Raw genomic sequence first — 24,790 nt, 5'->3', positions numbered from 1 at the left:
CGCCTCTGCACATTCCTTCGAGAAACAGGAGCACACCAGTCCCTGAGCCCCCGGCTCTGTCCCCCAGCAATTGTACAGGCCTGGAAGACACTGCACATGCCACCTGGTCCTTCCCCCCAGGCCCCAGCTCTGTTAGCGGTGGGAAGGGGCCCGCCAAACACCCTGGCTTCATTGTGCCCCAGAAAGAGGGGACTAATTACTCGCCTACACTCTGGAGCGCCCAGAGAGAAAACAGAGGCCAGTGGGGTGGAGAGGGTGGGAAATGGGTGGGGGGTGAAAGAAGGGAGAGAGAAAGCCACAGGATACATTTCAAAGTTTCTCTAGCAATTTGGGGGTGGGAAAAGAAAGCCTGGTCCTGACGTGAAATCATACAGAGGTCAGGGCTGGGTCTCCCACCGTTGTGAGAAAGTGGTGAATCGGGGACGGTTTATCAAACGATCATTTTTTCTTTTGAAACCGGGAGGCAGCAGCTTGGACAATTCTGCAGATGTGCTTGATGAGTTAGGGACAAAAATGGCCCTTCTCTGCCCCCCTCCTTCCCTCCCTCTATAAGGGCTCCCATCGGGGGTTGCTTCTCCCTCCACTGCCTCCTGGGCCCTCCCCTCCCTTCTTCAGTGGTCAGCTGAGACCCCCACCCACTGCTTGCTTTTGTACTCTTGGCCTTTGGACATACTGACAGGGGCCTTTATGAGACCCCAATCAAGACCCCCATGTCACAGGTACCTAGTAGAGACACCAGACCTTTTGAAACAAGGGACAACAAGGAAAATCGGCTGGCCCATTGTCTCTCCTCTGTGCTAAGTGAGATGAAAGGGGGCCGCGGCCCTCTCCCTGCAGCCCGCCTGCCAATCACCTCTAGTTATTAAGGTCACAATGTGTAAATTCTTTTGACCTGCACCTAATCAAAGATTCACCGGCCCTTTCAAATCCGAATGGGGAGGAGGGGAGAGATTCCCTCCCATAAACCCAGCAAACTCTCCCTCAATAAAATTTCTCTCTCTGATTCCTTCTTTGCTTCCCATCTCCACCCCCTCGCTTCTCCTCACTCCGCCCTCCTCACCACCAGCTTCAAACACAAATGACAAGCCCTGTGGAATTACTACCATCAAAATCCGAGGACTTGAAAGTTTTTAGTTAATTCTCTTTAAAAAAAAAAAAAAAAAAGTTTTCAGACAGCCATAGCTGCCCAAGCAAGCCCAGAACCTGAGCAGCTCCTATGGCTCTGATGCTAAATCTCTCCAAATGGCAACATCTGTGGTCAGTAGCTTTTTTCTTGATCCTAAATCAGTACCCATGGAGGAAACAACTGGGATCCATGATATTCCCCCACTTTGTCACTTAGCATCTCTAGCTCAGTTGCTGACCCTCCAATCCCACTGACCGGTTTTGTGAGCTGAGGGGGAAAAAATTACCAAGTCCAAAGTAGGCAACCCTCAAGAAGAAAAAAATAATAATAACCACAGGATAGAACAACAGAAAACATGACAAGAGCCAGAGGAAGGAACTTGAAAAAAAGGCAAATTTATTATAGTTTGAAAACAAAATGCTAAAATCAAGCAAGGAAAAGAAAATGCTTATGAATCTCCATGCATCAATATTAGGGGTATGCATTTTTACCTTATTGGTGATATCCATCAATCAGTATAGGGAAAAGCCATAACAAGCAAGGCAGAGATAAATTCATTTATGTAAGTTGCCCCCAGAATTACTCATTTGTCCACCATCTACTCTGGCTGGCTGATCTACTCTTCTCCAGGCTCCCAGTTTTCCTCCTGCCTCTGATTGGACATGTTGACTCTTTGTTTCTCCTTGCTGCACTGTCTTTATTTCTGAGTTGTCCTTTGGTGCTAATCCCTCACATTATTTCAACTGTTGTCCCTTTGCTGAGGCCTTCCACATCTCAACTCCATGTCTGAGCTCCAGGCAACCATTCCTGGGCTGTCTCTGGCCATTGCCACCTGACTGTCCCATAAAACAAAATTCAGTCTTCTCAAACCCAGTGCCCCCTCCATCATCAGGCTCACAGAGGTACTCATCTCTTCCCTCTCTCCCTGACATGCAGTCATGTCTGACTACTGATCTTTTCCTACATAGTTTTTCTGAATGCCAAGTTGTCTTCCCACTATCCCTATGAGTCTGGTCCCTTCCTGCTAACAAAGTATATTCCTGGAAAAGTATCCAAACAGCCTGTCTTTCCCCTCCAAAGAATCCTATATGCTGTAGCACAACATAAACCATTTAACTGTTTCAATCTGGCCCAAAACGGTCCATAGTTCCCTATTTTCCTCAAGTTAAAGTCAAGCTCTGCTCTTCAACACCCTCCAAAACTAGACTCCAAATTTCCCCTGCAGCAAGCCAGACTTGTCCACTCTGAACTCCCAAACCTACCTTTAGCTTCTCTTTGTATGCCTTTGCTCAGACCAGCCCCCTTGCTTGAAGTTCCCTTACGCAATTTCAATACGGGCATCATGTAAATCCCACTTCAACTTCCATGTCATCCATGAAGCTCTTCTGACTTAATAAGAAGGCTACAGCTTTCCTCTGATTTCCTGTCAATAACCCCAGTAGTTGCTAGCACTTACACTGCATATATAACCAAATGAATTGTCGTTTGAGTACATGCAGTGTTTCCCCAATTGCACTATAAGCTCCTACACGGTAAAAATAGTCTCTTGTGTTTCATACTTCCCATGTGATCTTGCACACAGCAGCATTCAATACATCCATAAGCCAGGCACTCGGGGCCAGGCGCAGTGGCTCACGACTGTAATCCCAGCACTTTGGGAGGCCAAGGCAGGTGGATCACGAGGTGAAGAGATCAAGACCATCCTACTAAATAGGATGAAACCCCGTCTCTACTAATAAATGGTGAAACCCCATCTCTACTAAAAATACAAAAACTAGCTCGGTGTGGTGGCATAAGCCTGTAATCCCAGCTACTAGGGAGGCTGAGGCAGGAGAATCACTTGAACCCAGGAGGCGGAGGTTGCAGTGAGCCGAGATTGTGCCACTGCACTCCAGCCCGGTGACAGAGCGAGACTCCGTCTCAAAAAAAAAAGACACTCGGAGATATGTATTACCAAAAAAAAAAAAAAAAAAAAAAAGCCAAAGCTTATATTATCCTTTAAAAACAAATTATAGGCCGGGCGCAGTGGCTCAAGCCTGTAATCCCAGCACTCTGGGAGGCCGAGACGGGTGGATCATGAGGTCAGGAGATCGAGACCATCCTGGCTAACACGGTGAAACCCCGTCTCTACTAAAAATACAAAAAAAAAACTAGCCCGCGAGGTGGCGGGCGCCTGTAGTCCCAGCTACTCGGGAGGCTGAGGCAGGAGAATGGCATAAACCCGGAGGCGGAGCTTGCAGTGAGCTGAGATCCGGCCACTGCACTCCAGCCCGGGCGACAGAGCGAGACTCCGTCTCAAAAAAAAAAAAAACAAATTATAGTATGTTTACTTATTTCTGTACCCAAAAGGTCCCAAGCATGAAACCAGGTTTAATGCTGCAAAAGCAAATGTAAGGAAAGATCTTCTGAAAGTGTTGGAAATGTTCTCAAATGAAATTGTGGTGATAGTTGCACAACTTTGTAAATTTTCTAAAAATCATGGAATTGTACACCTAAATTGTACATTTTAAATGGGTAAATTTTATGATATTTAAATTATACTTCAATAAGGCTATTTAAAAATAGAAAGTAAATGTAGGTCTATGCATCCTTAATTTTACAAATTATGTAAGAAAAAAGGGGGGTATTCTCTCCATAGCTGCCTGATATTAAAATAGACATTTAAATGTAATTTGTTTTTTCTAATTATAAAATAGGATCATTATAAAAAATTTAAATACAAAAAAGTAAAAAGTAAATATCAACAGAAATCCACCATATAAGAAAAAACCCTGAAGAGATATTTAAATAAACTATCATACTATTTTCTGACCTTTTTTTCATTCCACAATCTGCTGTGACATATTTTGGGTCCATAAATGTACATCCGTATCATCCTTTTAATGGCTACATAGCATTTTATTGAGGGAACATAGTATAAAATATTTTATCAGAACCCTACTAATGGATATTTATGGTTTCTTCTGGATTTGTTTCTTTTTTGAGACAGACTCTTGCTCTGTCACCCAGGCTAGAGTGCAGTGGCATGACCTCAGCTGACTGCAGCCTCGATCTCCTGGGCTCACGCAGTCCTCCCACCTCAGCCTCTTGAGTAGCTGGGACTACAGGAGTATGTCACCATGCCTGGCTAATTTTGTTTTTAGATTTTTTTGTGGAAATGGGGTTTCACTCTGTTGCCCAAGCTGGTCTTGAACTCTTGGGTTCAAGTGAACCTCCTACCTCAGCCTCCCAAAGTGCTGGAATGACAGGTGTGTGCCACCATGCCTGGCCTATTTATGTGTTCTTAGTATAAGTCTTTGTACATATATCTTGCATAATTGTCTGGTTATTGCCTTACAATGAATTCCTAGAAGTGGAATTTCTGTGTCAAAAGGTTTTCATGTTTTAATTTTGATACTCACTGCCAACCTAATGCAATTGAAAACTCTAACTTTTCCTCTTTTTATTCTTGAACTCATCCTTATCAGCCTGCAAAGAAGGATTTTCCGGGTCAAAGACTTCTAACAACTGGAAGAATCCTTTCAATAATTTGTCTTTCTTTCCTATTATTTTTTTTTTTTTAATTCTCAACCACAGCTCACCCTGGATACTAGCAGGAGTCCAACTGGCAGGGAAAGAACACTTCAAAGGCATTAACACATGTGTCTCTTCCTCTTTGCCAAATGTTACAAATCTCACCATCATGCCCAGCTGACTCTTCTCTTGGGTCATTTACCATAGGACCCCCACCCTAATCACTCACTTGGTCTCCTCCCATTCAGGCGCAGGAGGAAAGACCCAGGTTTCTCTAGGACAGCTAAAGCTGCAGCTGCAACAAGGCGGAAAATAGCAGGAGAAGGAAACATCCTGCATGAGTCGAGTCCTCAGGAGAAAGAGGCAGTAAGTCTGGGGTGAGGAGCATGTGCTAAGCAGTGGCTGATTACATCTGGACAGCATCCTAGTGGGAGACTGCTCCTGAGACTCAAGTTCTGATCAGGCACCACAGCTCGGACCCAGGGCAAGATTTGAGCTAATTTCTCTTTCAAAATTCCCCAATCAATGAAGACGTGAGGAAGGAACACTCATGGTGGTGACAGGCAGAAAGGGTACATTTCACTTTACCCCACACATCTCAGCTTTTTCTTCAGCCAATGCGTGTCACCTGCGCACTGAAGGCCCACACAAATGAAGCAAAGCGGCCACAGTTCCGTAATATTCTCTACAACTTGGGTATATTTACACTGGAAAAGCTCACCCTTCACACTGCCTTTTGGCCTCTTTTTGTGTCTTCTTGTCTAGCTCAGCAGCTAGAAAGAAACCAATCTGAAGCTTCTCACCTGAACACTTCCTCTGCCAACATAATCAAAGTGGTGGCCACCCCATGCTTATCCTATTGGCCAGTATCCCCAAAGCATCCAGAGGCAACACAGACGTGTCTCCAGCCTGGAACCAGAAAGTCACACCTCTCTAGAGGTATGGGAAATCCAGAGAGGAAAAAGGCCCGCTGGCCTCACATTCTACTTCATCAAGCCTACCCGCTGATCTTGAGAGAGAACACAAAATGAGGAGCCTTGGCTTTAACACCTTCTCAAAGCAGGCAAGCTGCTGCCTTCAAGAGACAGGTTCTTTAGCCCACATATGGAGGCTCCAGTGCCCAGGACCATTGTGGACATTTTCTAAAGTGCACTGACTTTGGATGGGGCTACTGTTTCCCAGCCTGCTGTGAAAACCAAAATACTATACCATGACTACCATGGCCATTGTTCTAAAAGCTGGATTATGGCTTTGCTGCAGGAAAGAGCAGAGGAAGAGGCAGCAGGGCAAGCTGAGCGGGCCCAGAGACAAGCCTGAACACAAGTACACGGAAAATATGGGGGTGAGGAGGTCACAGCAAAACGTGCTCTAACATTATTTTAATCTCTTATAAGGTTCTCTCTTGTTACTTGAAATTCTCTTCTGCAAATTAAGACCCTGCTGAAGATTTTGGATGTTATCACATCCCAACTGGCACCCCACCTGTCCCCGCTACACTTTTCAGTGCCCATTTATGTTTTCAATTTGCATTACAAACCATGAAAAGAAAAGCTTCTACAGAAAGCAATTTCCTGGGCCAGCAGCTCCTGGACTAATATTCCCTTTGTAATTACCATGGCTTCTGCATGCACATAGTGACTTCCCTCCTCCTTCCAATCCTCCCGCCCTTGTCAGCACCTCAGATAGTCCTGAGCCAAGCCTATATGACAGGGTCCCACAGACCATGTTACCTACTACTCCCTGTGGAAAATGTCCTGGCCCAAGAGAGGAGTAAGAACAAGCTTGGAAATGAGGCAAGGGTCTTGGGTAATCATCTTACTAGGACACCCCAGAGGGATAGGGGTTTCGTCTGAGGCACACAAGCACATAACTCTTACATGAGACAGGAAATAAAACCCCTGCTTCCAAAAGCTCACTATCTGGCCAAGCGCAGTGGCACACGCCTGTAATCCCAACAGTTTGGGAGGCTGAGGCAGATGGATCACCTGAGGTCAGGAGTTCAACACCAGCCTGGCCAACATGGTGAAACCCCATCTCTATTAAAAATACAAAAATTATCCGGCCGGGCGCAGTGGCTCACACTTGTAATCCCAGCACTTTGGGAGGCCGAGACGGGCGGATCACGAGGTCAGGAGATCAAGACCATCCTGGCTAACATGGTGAAACCCCATCTCTACTAAAAATACAAAAAATTAGCCAGGCATGGTGGTGGGCGCCTGTAGTCCCAGCTACTCGGGAGGCTGAGGCAGGAGAATGGCGTGAACCCGGGAGGTGGAGCTTGCAGTGAGCCGAGATCGCGCCACCGCACTCCAGCCTGGGCGACAGAGGAAACTCCGTCCCAAAAAAAAAAAAAACAACAAAAACAAAAATTAGCTGGGCGTGGTGATGCTTGCCTATAGTACCAGCTACTCAGGAGGCTGAGGCAGGAGAATCGCTTGAACCTGGGAGGTGGAAGTTGCAGTGAGCTGAGCTCATGATCATGCCACTGCACTCCAGCCTGGGCAACACAGCGAGACTCCGTCTCAAAAAAAAAAAAAAAAAACCTCACTATCTGAAACTTCTAAAGAGTCTTGTTCAAGAAACTCCTAGAGAGGCACAGGGATTAGCAGATGTCCAATCCATAGTCAGAGACCTTTTAGTACTGGTCTGAAGGAATGGCCAAAAATATTTATTGGTCTGCTGATGCATAAATGTATTCTTTATTGTCATCATGTGTAAAATTCTAGTCAGCAAAGCAAAATTCAGAATCAACACAATCTTTATGATTCATAGTCTCTACAGTCAGCTTCCCACATCAACAGTGTCAACATATTCTACTGGTGTACAACATGGTGCCTATTCTCTTTCTCCATGGTATGAGGAAAATGTCCTAGCTCTTACTTCCAAGCTTCTAACTGCCAAATGGAGCTATAGTAATGATGAAACTCACTAAGACTCACTGATTCAGAGAAACTGTCATGGGCAACAGAATTCCTATTCTTGAGCCTTAAGCCCATTATCAAGTGGAGCCACGTGTGATTGTCCTGAACTCAGAGAAGAAATACAGCTGGCACCATGTACTGCTGCCTGGAAGTCCTGGGGACCAGGACTCTGGTATACAGAAAGGGAGAGGGAGGCCCATTTTTAAAAAAAATGGTTTGAGGCCGGGCGTGGTGGCTCACACCTGTAATCCCAGCACTTTGGGAGGCCGAGGCAGGCGGATCACAAGGTCAGGAGTTCGAGACCAGCCCGGCCAACACGGTGAAACCCCGTCTCTACTAAAAATACAAAAATTAGCCTGGCGTGGTGGCATGAGCCTGTAATCCCAGCTACTTGGGAGGCTGAGGCAGGAGAATTACTTGAACCCAGGAGGCGGAAGTTGCAGTGAGCCGAGATTGCACCACTGCACTCCATCCTGGGCAACAGAGCAAGACTCTGTCTAGGTGGCGGTGGGAGAACGGTTTGAAATGAAAAAGAAAATGAGGAAGGTAAGACTTGACTCTAAATACTGAAATCTGAAATACTGAAATGTGCTCCAAGTGGTCTGAGAGCCGCCTAATTGCAGGAGGATGGGGTGATCCTTCTACCTCTGATATGAGCCTCCTCCACATAAAGACATACATTCCGCTACTAATCCAGCCACAACTTCATTATTGCCTTTTTTACTCATTCTCATTAGAAACCCCTACCCAGCCCCTAGTCTACTTACAAGAGTAAGCTCCATTGGCTCAAAAAACTAAAAACACAGATTTTTCATGAAGATCCCTCTTTTGACTGATCTGAGTGTTACAGCTAACAGGTGGGGAAATCTTCTTAAATATATGAGCATTATCATGACAAGGCCACTGGAACGGATCAGTGCCATAAGTCAGACAGGGCTACAAGTTTCCGCTCTACCATCAGGTTCCTCTTTAGCCTTGACAGATCAAACCCCAAGCCGAAGCAGGCTATAGAGATCAGTTCAGTCTCCAAGCCAAAGGTCTTCACAGTGAGGGACCAAAGCAGCCCTGGCTGGGCCTCTGTCGGCCCGTGTCCCAGATTAATCACCACCAGGAGGGGCCTGGACACCAGCCTGCAATCTGAGCCCAAGCAGCACCTGCAGAGGGGTTGCCCCAGCACCTCCCTCACTCCCCTTGGGCAAGACCCCAGGGCATGAGGGTGTCCACCTGTTCACAAGGTTACCTGGCACAGAAGGGCAAAAACACTCAGCCATCTTGAACCCCGCAGATAAGTCATGGATGGTTTGAGTGGCTTAGTGGAGGAAGGAGGAAAGATGTAGTGACTCGTGCAGTAAAGTGCAGGCTCCAAGGGAAAGGAAACTCTCAGCCTCTGGACAGAAAGAGAGAAAGATCCCAATGCTTCTCTCTTCACTGTCCAGAGAAGAAAGCTAACTAGAGACTAGCGGTGGGAAAACTAAGCCCTCAGGGGTTATGAACTAATGAGATGCTTCATGTGTGTTTAGTACACATTCTTGTCATCTACAGATCAACAGGGTGCTGATGGGAAGGAGACCAGAGCAGGGATGTCTTTTCAAAATCTCCCCAAATGCTGCCAGATATTTCTGTGTGAAAGGAAGCTCAGAAACTTGAGGTTGCAGTAGAGTTTCTTTTGAATGCATAGATCGGGGAGAATAGCTTCGTCAAATTATCTCCTAAATCAGTAAGCTATTTCCAACAAGGTACATAAAGAGCTAGTGACTAAGTATGGCATGCATATGCATATCCATGTTAGAATACACTTTTTAGGACCAAAGGACCCTACTGTAATTACAAATTCTTCTCAGATCGTAATCCCATTTATTTTATTACTTCTCCAAGAATCAGTGGAGTAGGAGGAAGTATTTGTGAGGCTAAAATATAATAATAATAATCAATGGGAGGAAGATAAACATGGAAATCTATATCTTAGAATAGTCTGTCCCTGGCCCTAACTTGCAATATAAGGAGAAATCACTTGAATGGACTGCACACTTTCCCACCTGCCCCATGGCCCAAAGGAAGGAAGGGCGGGAGGGGTCAGAATCAGATTGAAGTGTATGTCCCTCGAAGAGCTGAGAAAGCACAGGTCAGATAAGAGGAGAAAGAGCTCCTACACAGCACCTTCATTTGAGGAGTAACACCCACATCCTGACTATTATATCTTGTACCTCCAAAACTCCAGCTCCCGGAATTCCCTTTGAACCTCCGACTGCAACCCAGAGTTAGGATACAGCAGTGGCTACAATTACACACTTGCTTGGGAAGGGGTGGGGGGGTGCTGCATGTGACAGGCCATGAAAGGTGCCTGCCTATAAAACAGACTGAAAAACAAACCCTTAATTTAAATGTTAATGAAAGTGCTGTGGAGACATCAGAGGCTTCCCGGCTGCTCAGAGAACAGCTACACCAGCCACAGAATTTATGGCTCCCCTTCACCCTCCCGCCTCCCTCTCTGCCTCATCACCCACTGAAATTTAAAGAGAGAAAAAAAGAAAACTAATTTTAACATTAACTCCATGCTTCCACCTTGGGATGTGATTGCTAAATTATCTGTTGGCAGAACGGTGATCAAAGGTGGAAAAACACAGGCCCGTTGTACACACAACCCAGAAAAGTCAGCAGCAGCTAAAGCAGGAAAATTCCCTTTTCCCTTCCTGATGAGCAGAGTGGAAGAAAGAGTGGTGCAGGTAGGGACTGGAGCCGGGAGGTATAGGCAGTGGGAGAAAGAGAAAGATGACTGATCTGTCCAGCATGCTCCCAAGGCCCTGTCTCAACATCATCTGAGAACTTACCACACTCTACTACCTATTTTACTTGTCGGTCTCTCCCATCAGACTATGCTGTCTAGTTCACTGTTGGCTCTCTAGTGACCAGAACATGGTAATGCTTAAGCAGAATCTGAAGAGACAGAGACAGAGAGAGGAAGGTGGGTGTTGAGGAGGAAGGGAGACAGAAAGAGAGACAGACAGAGATGGAGAAAGAGAATTTAAACACTAGACTGAGGGATAGAAATGCATCCCTGTTAGCAGGGGGCCAAGTCTGGACACATCAACTCTGTATCCACAGTATTCAGCAGTCTGCAGCAGCCTCTGTTTCTACTTGTAGGGTTTCATTTAAGTCAGCTCTTGACAAGTGGGCCAGTCGTGCTGGCCAAGGAAGGAGCTGCTCCCACAAATGGGTTCTGGGCCAGTCAGGGCTGGGAGAGTGCTGGTCTCAGGCCAGCAGCTCAGCACATGAGCCTCCCTATGCCTATCCTGCCCTGGGTAATGGCAGAAATCCAGGGTCTTGAGGAATTGAAACCCACCCCTGTGGTATTTGTTCCTTGCTACTGATGGATATGACTGTCTGAGAGGCTTGGATATGCACGGGCAATGAACTCCAGGGTGGAGGGCACTATACTGAGATTTAGCAGGACCTAACTCCAAATCAATGACATCCCCACACTGATCCCTTTCCAATTTTAGCTCGCTGCCAGTTGAACCAGTGGACCCACCTAGAATTACCTGCAGCTTCCATCTTTCTCCAGGTGTCATGACTCCCCTTCCAGCCACGCCAGCCCTGGGCCCTCCATGGTGTCTTTGTCCCTGCAATTCTCTCATCCAGGGCACCACAGGCAGGAAGCTCCCTCCTCTACTCTGCAGTTTCGCAAAGGGGTTCACCAAGCCACTCTTTGACTAGCTCCTCAGGTCTTCTTTCCCTAGACAAGACCCAGAAGAAACTACCCCCTCTGCCCCTGACCCTGGGAAAGGAGAAGAGAGAGGTCCCCAAGTCAGCTACAGTCCATGCCATCAGGAGGACCAGCTACAATGCAGAGCACTACAGTCATCCACCTGAGTCTTTCCTCAAGTTATCAAGGTCAGGCATCCCCTTTACACCCAGCTGTCCACAGCCAGCCAGAAAAAGAAAAACTCAGAGGCACAATCTTCACTTTTGATTCTTCCTCCCCTAGAAGCACTCAGTGAGTTATAAAGTCCAGGGCCAAAGGACGGCTGCACCACTGGCAACCGAAAGAATCTGAACTGCAAGTTGGCTACCTCTTCTTGCAATCTTTCAAATCTCTCTGTCAGAGAAAACTCCAGATGCAATTACTTTTCTCTAAAGAAAGATGTATTTCAACAGGCCGCTGAATATGCATCTACCACACACACACCACACAGTAAACCCTGTAGCTACTGGGAACAAACACCCTCCTTTCCTCAAAACCCACCCCCTTACCGAACAGTACACAGTGATTGCTTTCCTTCCAGACTCTCCCTCACCTCTGGGAGAAATGAAGCAAGAAGGGGCAGCTCCTCCATCAAAACCCCCCAGAGGCTGCAACTCACTTTACAAATTTGAATCGGTACATTTCATGCAGACTTGGACTAATCCCCCCAGAAACAAACAGGCCACCACAGTGAGCAAAGTTACACAAAATTATATTGTATATTTAATAACACAGCTAAGTCAAGTTTCTACATCTATACCACTCATATATTTCCCTAATGACAGAAGCGGGAGAGAAGGGATTAAAATCCAAGTGTCATGGGAAGTCTTCCTGACCACACTCACTCACACGATAGAAAGTGTCCTTTGGAGATGGGGAAAGGGTTCTGCTGAGCACTTTTTTTTTCTTGGAGGGTGATAAATATGGTGTCTGCAGAGGGACAAGGAGCTGTGGGCTCCTCTCCCTTCCCCTCCCAGGCAAACAGGGTAGGTAGGTCTACAGATTCACTTCACCACCTGCCTCCCATGGCTGGCTTGGAGGGGGCCCTGAAAGCTGAAGATCTGTGTGCATTCACACTCCTGGAATGGTGCAAGCATTCACAGCTACCTGAGTGAGCCTAAGCCTCGATCATATGCTGCCTTCTCCCACCCCTCCCTGTCTCAACTCTGGCCTCCAAGAAAAAAGAATGTTCACAGGTCCTCACAGAGCCTTTTATAGGCCACAGCTACCATCCAAGATGCTGGTGAATAAGGCATAGCAGTGATCAAAGGCCTGCTTGTCCCTCAGCACGCAGGACATGGGAACAGGCTAGGGACCTGGGTACAAACTACTGCCTCTTCTTCCCCATTCCACATGTGGCCCTGCATTGATCTTCCCCGGACCTCAATTTTTGCCTTTCCCCAAAAGAAAATGACACTCCCCCTTCCTCCCCAACCAAGGACAGCCTAGGTTAAGGCACTTAGTATAATCTGGTAATCATTACAGCCATGTGCCTATCATATCCCCACCACTGAATAAGATCCTTGGGGAAGCTGCCACGTATCAAGTGTTCAGTAAATACACAAGGAGTGAGGTGAAAGGGTAAGAAGGGAAGAGATGGAAAGTCAAAGGGAATGAAGTTAAGTGTTTAATATTTCTACATTTCCTCATAGTTTAGTATTTACTGCATTCAGCTGGAAATAATTTTTAAATGGCAATAAAACATATTACACATTTTTAAAAATCTGCTTTTTGGCCAGGCATAGCTTCTCACACCTGTAATCTCAGCACTTCAGAAGGCCAAGGCGGGAGGATCACTTGAGCCCAATAGTTCAAGGCCGCAGTGAACTATAATTGTGCCACTGTACTCCAGGCAAGCTCCTGTCTCCAAAAAAAAAAAAAAAAAAAAAGAGTCTGCTTTTCTGTGTTACTCATGGGAAGTTGCTCAGAATTCCATGTGACCTCAGGAGGTTGGATCTCTGAGGCCTGTGAGCTGAAGGTATTCCTGCCCCAAAACTACACTCAGACATATGCCCCTCCACCCCAGGCACGCCTCCAGCATCTCATTCCTGGGTCATCTTAACCTGTCCTTCTGTCAATCATCCAGCAACTCCAGGTGAGACCTTCTCTACAGGAGAAGGGTTTCTTTTCTAAGTCATGAATCTTAAAAACAGGATTACTGGTGTTGAACAATAAGATGGGTAGGAGGGTATGTGGGAGGCAGAAGAAAAGGTCCTTGCCTACCACTTTCCTTTGGAGCCTGCTGGTTCTCCTTCTCTGTTTTTTGACTATCTACACATGGCTCTAAGCACATAACCAGTATTAAATACCATCCTCCATGACTCTTTACAAATTAAGAACTCAAAGTAAAGGAAGAAAGGAAAGAAGACATTTGAACACAGAACAGATACCTGCTTTCTCTCAGTTGTGAGGACCTCAAATTAAGCCTCTGGATTGAGGTTTCATGTTTCATACAAGTGCCTGAGTATATACAAAAGAAGAGAAGGTAGAAAAGTCCCAGCATCAAAGATAAATAAGATTAATATGTCTGATAAATTATTTTAAATAGAAGGAAGAGATAAACTGAGAAAAGAGCTGTGCTAGGTCTCCCAACTGTCCAGGTTCCTCCTAACTGCATAAGGGAGCAACAAAGGGCTGAGAAATTGGCAGGTAAACCAGGAGTACTTGCCCTAGGGCCAGTACACTGGCTGCCACATCCCTTCATATTCTCTATGAGGAGTCCAGGGTCTATCACATTAGTGACGCTGACAACCATACTCAACAGGAATGGTGGCAGGGAGGGGAACTGAAGGTGGTCACTGAGGGCAGGAATGCTACAGGGGGAAGAGATTCCTACTGAGTCCCCACCCCAATAAGACTGCAAAAGAGCAGGGAAACTCCCTGGGGCCAGGAGGAGCCCAGGAAAAGGGTAGAGACTTGACAGCAGTTGAAGCCACTAAGCAAATGCTAAACCAGGCAAGAAAGGATTCTGGTTGACATTCCATTATAGCCCTTTTTGAGAATCACTTAAGGCCAGGAGTTCATAACCAGCCTGGGTGATAAAGTGAAACCCTATCTCAATATGCATAACACATATACGTTACAGCCCTTTTAGCTTTTCAGAGTATTAATATTTTCATAGAAATTATTTCAGGTCATCTTCACAATAATCTAATAAGGTCTATACATGAAAGAGTGTTCATATTTAGTATGAGGAAACTGAGGCCAGCAGTGGGAATGACTTGTCTGAGGCCACACTGCTAGTTGAAGGCAAAGCAGAACTCATCTCCCAGACTGCTTTAAAGAATAGACCCTGAGGCTGGGAGGCAGTGTCTCTCAAGACTGAGAAAATGAATGAGTTTATTGAAAGGTTCAAATTCACGTTCACATTGAGAAGAAATGGATCTAATAATGAGGTCAAAAGACCCTATCCCAGTATATTCTTTGGGTAAGAGAAAAAGAGGCAGAGATGACACCGGCATACACTCTGGTCATCTAGTGTAAAGACAGAATCTCAAACACAAACTATTTTTTAAAAGACTCCAAGACCTCATTTCTGGAGTCAGGGGAAGATCATCTTAAATAACTGTGGGTCAGGAGCTGACAGAGTGAAAGAATCATCCCAAGGCTGAGGTGGGAAGATGGCTTGAGCCCAGGAGTTCAAGACCAGCCTGGGTAACACTGTGAGACCCCTCTCAAAAAAAAAAAAAAAAAAATTCATCCCAGGGCCAAGAAGAGGACAGGAAGACCCTGAAGATGAATGTGAAGAAAACATAAGGCCTAGGCCTTCACCAAAGATGAGACACATCAAAGCCTTAGCAGAGGGTCTGGCACAGAGCAGATGACTACTAAATGTTAGCTGCTAGTAGTAGTGGCAGTCATATAGTAGTAGTAATGCTAGAAAGCTAGGTCCTTCCCCAAAGCCAGTCTCCAAGTTGTGACCAAAAAACCCAAAATCAGTTTACTGTAATCTTAAATGCTTCTTAATGATGAGGGCAGACTCTGTCCTCAACCTCTTTTATTGACACCATCTTCAATAGCTGTTGTGCCCTATTCTGTTAAGAGGTAGCCTAACACATTCCAGAAGAGGAGGCTGGAATAGAGAAATGTGGGGTAGGGATGCAGGGCAGAGCCTGTTTGTGTTCTTTGGCTTCAATCCATATGCAGGAAGCACACGGACCATCTCCAGCCCTGAGAGCGTCTCTCCACCACCACCTCCACTCTAGTCTCCCCAAACCAGCAGAAGTCCACAAGCAACCATTAAGATAAAGTCACCAGCACACTTGTCACTTCTCACTGGCTATAGCACTTTCCTTCTATTCAGCTTACAGATGCCCAGGTCTGGCTAACTGGCTTTAAAAAGGGCAGCATTAGGAAGAAACGGAGGAGGAGACAAAGCTCAATGGCTCCATTTTCCACTCTTCGCTCCCACACACTTAGCCTCTCCACTCCCTGCTGGTCTTTCCTTCCCTCTTTCCTATGATTGCTAGAATGATTTGTTTTGAACAGCGACAGGTTTATAGGTTAGCCGACACCTCTGCTCTGTGGAATTTTAATTAACTTCTCCCATCGTCAATATGCTAAGGAATGGGGTCTCCATTCTCTGGGGTCAGCAATGTGTTTCAGGTCCTGCTATATCAGCCGTCAAATTGAAGAATTAATGACATGGCTAATCGGCTCTAATTCTTAGAAAGAAAAAAATCTGAAAGGGAGTTGTAGAAGGGAGCAGGAGGAGGGGTGCAGGCTCCATGGGGTGAGGAGAAAGAAGCTGAAGGGCCTAAGCGAAGTGGGCAGGACCAAGTCTCTTATAAAATAAGTGACTGACTTAAACCTAGTGTTGGAGGGTGGCAGCCCTACAGCTTTCACATTTCCATGTGAGTAGGGTGAAGAAAGTGGATGAAGATCCTAGGAAAATGTTGTGATAGAACAGGTACAGGAGAATCTATGTACCCTGCAGGGAAGGAGAGGGATTCTGTCTCAGTTCCAGAGAGCCTCGAAAGCAGAAGTCGGGATGCAAACCTCACTTGTCCATAGGTAAGGTTAGAGACATAACAGTCAGGGCCAGGTGCAGTGGCGCATGCACTTTGGGAGGCCAAGATGGGAGGATCACCTGAGGCCAGGAGTTCGAAACCAGCCTGGTCAATATAGAAATACCCCATTTCTAAAAACAAAACAAAACAAAAACAAACAAACAAACAAACAAAAAGAACAACAACAAAAAAAACACCCCATTTCTAGGGCCGGGTGCGGTGCCTCACACCTGTAATCCCAGCACTTTGGGAGGCCAAGGCGGGCGGATCACAAGGTCAGGTGATCCAGACCATCCTAGCTAACATGGTGAAACTCTGTCTCTATTAAAAATACAAAAAATTAGCTGGGCGTGGTGGCGGTCGCCTGTAGTCGCAGCTACTTGGGAGGCTGAGGCAGGAGAATGGCATGAACCTAGGAGCCGGAGCTTGTAGTGAGCCGAGATGGCGCCACTGCACTCCAGCCTGGGTGACAGAGCAAGACTCCGTCTCAAAAAAAAAAAAAAAAAAAGAAACACCCCATTTCTAAATATAAAATAAAATCAATAATAATAAAAAAAGAGAAGTAACAATCAGGCCAAAGCGTACAGTAAAGCCATCATCAAAATTTCACAGTTTTGCTATAATAGTCAATGTCACTACTTCACATACATGTCTTTGTTTGAGGACCCAGCTGGATCTGGGCCCCAAGCCTCTCCTGATGATTTAAGTCTGTAAGGGATACTCCAGAGGACATTTTCCAAGGGGAGCAAAGCAGACATGTGAGTTGTAAGAGCAGGTTGGCTGGTGCCACCTTCCAGGGGTGGTGAGAGGCCTCTGCTTTGGGAATGACCCCAGAGGACAACTGTTCCAGAAGGGACACTCCTGGTTAACAGCTGGATTCTTAGTTATATTCTCATATAGTACGCTTCCTTAACATTTCTGAGGTTAGATGCTTAGGAAATTCGCATTTAGAAGGTTATCTCAATCCCACTCATATATGAAGTGACTTAAACACCTCAAATCTCTGGAGGATTAAAAAATCTCCAAGACAGTGACTCAAAGCAACCTGGAATACACAACAGGAAGATTTTCTAGCTCACCTGATCTAGTAAAATAAAAGCATTATTATACAGGACAAAACTACATCCAACTATGTCTCCCTTACCTGAGTAATGGGCTGATAGCAATGGACCAGACTCGATCTTCAGTCTGGATGGTGTGTAAGCACTGCCCCAGCCGGCCTGAGGCCAAAGGCCACACCTAGAAACAGGAGAAGAGATGCTCTCGTTGGCATTGCCTGGGATCAGTGGGGAGGAGAGGTGCTCCGGCAGGGGTGACTGTTGGAGGTGGAGAAATGGGGAATCCTTTATGCCCTGCACACACAGAGCTCAGGTATCAGCAGAGGAGCCCCTGCAGCTTCTGGCTCACCTGCCCCCGCAGATAGGGCCTAGCTCTCCATCCTAACCACCCTCTTTTCCACTCAGAGCCCTTACTTACCAGCCAACTTTATATTGGGGAATCAGAAGTTCCACATTCCTCAGCTGAGACTTGACTGAGAAGAAGTGGGTGGGTGGGGCTTGCCTCTCTTGACAGCTTTCCTGTATTTGTGGATTTTCCTTTCTCCTATCTCTCACCAAGATTTTACTTTGGAGAAGTAGGGAGAGGGAAGAAGATCAAGGCACAATATAGGGGGACAGCAATAGAATCAGGGAGAGAAGTAAAAAGAAAGATGCAAGGGAAGGAAAGAATGGAAGAAGAAGAAAGACTTCCAAGTGGGAAGGTGGTGTGTTGTTGTTTGTTTGTTGATAATGCCCAGGATCTAAAACTATTCACGTCAGCAGGGAATTTAGCACCTAGTGTCACCAAAAGTAGCAGAAAAGCTTAACTCTTTTAAGCTTCCATATCTCCTACAGGTTAAAAATATTGCTTGGAGCACATTATCTGGTCCCTATCAGTCAGGAATGTACATTAGCAGCCACTCTGGGCTTAACTCTAATCAACACTCACAGAGCCCTCTCAGCAGTCAGTGCATTTAGACATCTCCCATTAAGCACAGGACTCCCCCCTCACCTCACCCTACCCTAAATGACACACACAGGGACATAAGCCTCTAACCAAACAGAAAGGAAACCTCAGACATACAGGGCTATCCCAAGACAGCAGCAACAGAGGGATCCAGAGGCAGCCAGATGGATCAGTGACCTCTTAAGGTCCCAGCAGTGCTATAAGGGGAACATACAAAACTCAGGCAGGACCTTAGATGGAAGAACTTTAAAGGAAACATTCCTTGAGTGTAAAGGGTAGGTGATGGAGTAGGGGTGATCCTGGCTTCTTAGGGTCACATGATAACTCTTCCCTCTAAAAGGAGAAAGTGTTTCTTAAAGTTTGTGTGTATGATGGGTGTGGGGGATGGGATGATTGTGTGAGTTACTTTTCCCAACACAGTGAAAAGAAAATAAATGTAACAAGATCCTAAATGAGGAGGAGCAGAAAACAAAGGTAAACACCACAACTTTTCCTGAGTGCCATGATTCAGGCCTGCTCTTTGGACTCTATAGTCAGTCCCCTTTGGCAATAACTAGATACATTTCCAATGTACTCTTTTAGGCAGCTCAGCTAAAAAGAGAGCTTTGCCTTTTCCCTGACACAAACTCCCTGGGAGGCAGATTCTTTCTTGGGGGTGAGGAAACACTAAAGATTCTGATTACAAAATCTATGGGGAAGGCCTAGGCCTGAATTCACTAATGTCCTCCATGGAAAGGGAAGGTGGATTCCTAGATTCTGCAAACCACAGAACAAGGTTCCTGGTCTCCAGGAGCGGCTCAGGAAGCCTGCCACCAATTCTGAGCATGATCTTAAGAAAGTGGCCCTCCTGGCTTGGCCCAGCAACACATTATCCTCCAGAAACATGAGATTCCATCCTGGCACCTGAGGGACAGGAGTTGACAACAATACGCTGATCCTATCTTTGCCCTCCATGGCCAAATTCAAAACAGATCCAACCCTGGAAAAGATTCAGTGGGAGTGGTCTTTTTATTTTTTTTTCGAGATTTTTTTTTTTGAGAGTCTTACTCTGTCGCCCAGGCTGGAGTGCAGTGGCGCAATCTCGGCTCACTGCAAACTCCACCTCCTGGGTTCATGCCATTCTCCTGCCTCAGCATCCCGAGTAGCTGGGTCTACAGGCGCCTGCCACCAAGCCCAGCTAATTTTTTTTTTTTTTTTTTTTTTTGAGACGGAGTCTCGCTCTGTCGCCCAGGCTGGAGTGTAGTGGCCGGATCTCAGCTCACTGCAAGCTCCGCCTCCCGGGTTTACGCCATTCTCCTGCCTCAGCCTCCCGAGTAGCTGGGACTACAGGCGCCCACCACCTCGCCCGGCTAGTTTTTTGTATTTTTTTTAGTAGAGACGGGGTTTCACCGTGTTAGGATGGTCTCGATCTCCTGACCTTGTGATCCGCCCGTCTCGGCCTCCCAAAGTGCTGGGATTACAGGCTTGAGCCACTGCGCCCGGCCCCCAGCTAATTTTTTTGTATTTTTAGTAGAGACGGCGTTTTGCCATGTTATCCAGGATGGTCTCAATCTCCTGACCTCGTGATCCACCTGCCTCGGCCTCTCAAAGTGCTGGGATTACAGGTGTAAGCCACCGCGCCTGGCCGAGAGTGGACATTTATGCAGTTCTTTTAAAAAGCAGACTGGTGATATGCATCACGACTTTTAAAATGATCACAGCATTTAACTCAGTAATTTTGTTGATGAAAATCTATCCTAAAGAAAATAATCCTAAAACAAAAGAAAAATCTAAATGGTAAAATATTCCCTGCAGCCTGCAATTGCAGAAAAAAGCATGCATAGGCTTTGGCATCTGACCAATCTGGATTTGAACCCTAGTTGCTACTTATTATCTTTGATCTTGGGAGTAACTTCTTAGCTTCCGTTTCCTCATCTGTCAAATGAGAAATGATGCCTATCTCAGGGTTATAGTGAGGAAAAGTGGAGATAAGCATAAGGCATCTAGCACAGCAGCATAGTATTTGGCAGGTATCAGGCAAACAATAATGGTGGTTCTTATTACAATAAATCTTCCCTTCTAAGCCAGATGTGATCTGATCTCTCTACCTTCTAAATTTTCTGGCTCTTTCCCTAGAGCTTTATACTCCACAGTCCTAGCCACTTCCAATCAGCTCCATGGCCAGGTACGCACATCTCTTCTCAACCTAAGGATAAGAGGCTGTATCTTCCTTACTTCTGAAGAGCCCAGGTGCCTCTGTACCAAGCCTCACACACAGTAGGCACTCGTAAGAAAGAATAGAGAAATAAAGAAGGAAATGAAGGAATGGTTAGTACCAGCCCAGGCTCATTAAGAACATAAGCTACCATCTTTTCACATCTCAGGATGGGGCTGGCCCCACTAAAGCCCAGAGACACAATCGAAGCTAAGCCGCAAAAAACCTGAAACTGAGATTGTGGGGAGGGGAAGGAAGAGGGTTCTTTGGACAGTCCCTAGCTCAGATGTCTTGCAAAGAGATTGTTTTACTTCCCTTTACCCCATAAAATAAATCTCTTTCCTAAAATACAGTACATATTTGGGGAACTCCCCAAAAATAGATGGTTACGGGCAAATATCACTGTAAATTCTTATGAAGTTTCAGGTGTATCTGAAGCCTCGAGAAGCAGCTGTAGAATTTCAGATGCCACTGAAAAGAAATGATGTTTCAGTTATAAAAGACAAACTGAATACAACAGTAATGTAGAAATGGCTCAGGATAACAAAGGGCTGGATGCAAAGACAATAATAGAAAGGAGGGAAACCCAGCATCTGGAAAGCCAGGAAAGAAGAGTTGGCAGAGAAGTCACAGGGGAGCTGCAAACCAGCTGACCAGCTTTCAGGACCAGAGAAGAGAATTCTGTCACTGACCTAAAAGAAATCCTCAGAAGGATTAAGATGGACTGTGGTGACAATTTTAGAAGGAAGCATTTATTTTAGATCTTTTTAAAAATCTAAGATACTAAATAGGGCTAAACTAGTACTCAAACATGAAACTAACTCAATACCTCAAATAAACTTGCTATTATTCTTCAACTGTAAGCAATCCACACCCTTAGATTACTATCTGTGGTTATAAAGCTTAGTTTTATACTGCTCTGGGTGTCAGACCACAGAGAATAGAAGAAAGAGGTGTCACTGAAAAGGAGGAACTGGGGGAAGCCTGAAGCCATGACAGGAAGATGGCTAGAATAAGACAGGAATACCTAGGTCACACATGCCACAAAAGGTTTCTATGCAAACTGACTTTTGAGCAGTATAACACGTTTAGATCTGGATCTTTTCAGGGAATGGTACAAGGACAGTGACCAATCAGAAGCCTGAAGTAAGTAGGAAGTAGGGTAATAGGAAGCAAGTGACAGGAAATTCAGTTTCCATGTTGGTTCAAAAGATATGCTGGATTTTTCTCAAGCTTCCTGTGCTCGTGTGCATTCTCTCTGACACAGTACAAAGTAAGGCAGAAAATAGTAAAGGGAGGAGAAACTTCCATAAAAAGAAGGGAACATATTTAGCCCTTCTTTTTACATAAATTAGCAATATTTCTATATGGAGGTGTAATCACCAGAGGGTACATGCAGTCAGAGAAGTTACTGAGTAAAGATTGCAATTTCCCTCTCCTGAGTCCTCTCCCTATGTGTTTTTGAGGCCCATTTGCTGACATACCAGCAAGCATTTTGTTCCTGTTAGCACTATGGAACCTAGATGCTAGGAAACACGTAACAAGACACTATTGGGCCTCCTGTATTACCAACTGAATTGTCGGCGAAGTTCCCACAGCAACCCTAAAGGACCAGGCCTGTGTAGGCCCTTGCTACGGCTGTTGGGCACATGCCTGGAGAAAGACTTCTCTGTCTCACAGGTGGGAGCCTATTTGACCCAGATGTGGATGAGTCCATGAAGTCAGGACCATGCTATTTATCAGCCTCACTTTCTTTCATGCTTTGCTTTGGTGGATATCTGTGGACAGGGCAATTTGGCAAAGATGCAACAAACAACACCCCTCTCTCATAGTCTCTACCGCTTACTGACCACATGACTCTCCAGAGAAGCAGTGAAAACACATTTTAATTATCAGCTTGATTGCTTATAAACAAGGTGGTGAAAAATTAACCTCCCTAAACAGAGAGCAGGCAATAAGGAGGGAGATTTTAAAATAAAATATTAGGGTCAGAACTCAACCCACAAACTTGAGGAAACGCAACTCAGGGAGGAAAGGCTGCCAGGTCCTCTGTTTTTGAGTTCACGCCACATTGCAAGTGAGTGGCAACCTTCCCAGCCACTGTCCACTCCTTTCCCAGTCCAGTTGGCAGGGACAACGCCTGGCATGGCAAGCTGCATGCCAGAGGCACATAAGTGAGTCCTTTATTGTGTCGTTTTTCTCCCCTGCCCCCAGCCGATACTCTCAGCCAATCCTGGGACTCGGGGCTCTATCCACCCCACTCCCTATAGACAGGAGGGAGTAATAGTATGTAACGGGGAGACCACCTCACCTTGGCCGTCCTGTCCCTGGAGCCACTCACAATGATGCCTCCTTTGCAGTCCACACAGTTCACCTCCTGTTCATGAGCCGAGTACTTGACAGCGAAGGTGCTGTGAATCTTATGAACGCCAATCTTCCCATCTCTAGGAGAAAAATAAGGAGCCGATCCCCAAGAACCAATTATTCTTTCTGTAGGAAGAGAACAACTCTCCAGAAACAGCCTAAGTCTCCAGTGACATCCAAATTTGCTAAGCATTAGGCAATTCAGCCCAGTAAGGTGCTGACTTTCTAGATACATTTACTTCTTCAGCACACCGGGGGCTGAACAGAGCTGAGAGACAAAATATGTTTTCCCCTGGAGAATATCAAAACCAGCCTCACTTTTCATTAGAAGCTCTTCCTGTTTTCCTTCTCCAGCTAACCCTATTAACTCCTTTTAGTAAAATCTCTCTGCTTTAAATGGAAAACCCTCTTTGTCTCCCTCCTCATCCCTTTGGAGTTAAGACAGAAAAGTCAGAGACAGGCAGAATGTCCCCGAAAAATAAGATGGAAAAGGGTGGAAAGAGAAACCTGCAGCACTTACCCTCCTGCACTGATAATATGCGAGTTGGCCAGAACAAAGTGGCAAACGTCCTCATCATGCCCAGCAAAGACTCCCAGAGGCCGACGGTTCAAGCTGGCACCATCTGGACGGAACTGGTAGGCCAGGACGAAATTAGCCTGGGATATGTACAGAGAATCATCCTCTAGCTGCATCCAGGGCATCTGACTGAAACGATGGAAAATAAAATTTAAGTCATCAAGATAACAGTATGAAAACTCAATTCCAATCTTTGAAGAGGCTGACCAATCCCTAACTTAGCAAGGATAACAAGGCTTATTATCTATACTTGATACGCTCCTTCAAAATTACCTACCCCTCAGCTATCCTCAGAAAACTAGAGTAACTGAACTTTGTGGTGATCTAATCTTCCTTGGACTTTCTAAAAGAGACTCAAAATTAAAAGACCAACTAAATACCACTTTTAATTGGAGAATATTTAATATTTCAATTACTGGCTACCTGGACTTCTCATGGGTAGGCAGAGCTTACAAAATTCAATGGTCAAGGGGTGAGAAGGGTAAAAAAGAAATCTTCGGCCGGGCACAGTGGCTCACACCTGTAATCCTAGCACTTTGGGAGGCCAAGGCAGGTGGATCACCTGAGGTCAGGAGTTCGAGACCAGCCTGACCAACATGGTGAAACCCGATCTCTACTAAAAATACAAAATTAGCCGGGCATGGTGGTGCATGCCTGTAATCCCAGCTACTCCGGAGGCTGAGGCAGAAGAATCGCTTGAACCCGGGAGGCAGAGGTTGCAGTGAGCCGAGATTGTGCCACTATACTCCAGCCTGGGTGACAGAGGGAGACTCTGTCTCAAAAAGAAAAAAGAAAAGAAATCTTCTAGCCAGGTGAAATAACTTTCTTTCATTCGGCATCCTCATCGATTTGAAGTATAAGTGGGAAGTTTCAAGGTTCTAGGATTCCCATACATACCTCTTCCGCAATGTATCAGTTAAGGTATGATGGAGAAAAGAGAAGAATAAACCTGGGAAGCCCCATTCCCTTATTCTTTTAGAGCTAAGGGGCCATTTTTAAGTGAAAGGAATGAAGCCATTTAGGAAAGGATGCTAATGTACTGATTAGATATCTAGATCCTCACAAGGATATCTACATTTCTGTATTAGAGGGTAAGTGTGGCAATGGAAAAACACAGCCCCAGAGCATTCTGCTACAGTTCAGGGGCTACAGAGAAAGTCAGCTCTCACAGGCAACTGATAAGAGAAATCCACAAATAGTTAAAGATTCCCTCTGCAATCTTACAGGAGGAAGAAAGGCTAGAAGGCACAGACAAGTCCTGCGGCAGGGAATGAGCCTTAAGAAGAAAAAAGACTAGGCTCTCTGGTGGAAACTAAGTCCCTTTCCCAAGGTGCACATCC

The 24,790-nt window shown here is 45.7% G+C and overlaps 1 protein-coding gene across 7 annotated transcripts in view; it reads right to left on the bottom strand.

The window, feature by feature from the left end:
• FBXW4 (F-box and WD repeat domain containing 4) overlaps window positions 1-24,790 on the bottom strand; it is an 86,942-nt gene that overhangs the window by 42,412 nt on the left and 19,740 nt on the right. For all 7 annotated transcript variants that reach the window (XR_004430893.1, XM_033185058.1, XM_033185066.1 and 4 more), the window contains exons 3-5: window positions 23,394-23,579; window positions 22,821-22,953; window positions 17,456-17,550 (exon numbers count right to left, since the gene is read on the bottom strand). Coding sequence is in view for 6 of the 7 variants with exons in the window: in XM_033185058.1 (XP_033040949.1) it covers window positions 17,456-17,550; window positions 22,821-22,953; window positions 23,394-23,579 (414 nt within the window). In the remaining variant the exon portion in view is untranslated. The remainder of the gene's footprint in view (window positions 1-17,455; window positions 17,551-22,820; window positions 22,954-23,393; window positions 23,580-24,790) is intronic.

The sequence above is a fragment of the Trachypithecus francoisi genome, unplaced genomic scaffold (assembly GCF_009764315.1).
Source record: "Trachypithecus francoisi isolate TF-2019V2 unplaced genomic scaffold, Tfra_2.0 Contig01579, whole genome shotgun sequence".
Classification (NCBI taxonomy): Eukaryota; Metazoa; Chordata; class Mammalia; order Primates; family Cercopithecidae; genus Trachypithecus; species Trachypithecus francoisi.
Note: the sequence above shows the minus strand (reverse complement) of the source record. Positions and strands in the feature narration are given on the sequence as shown.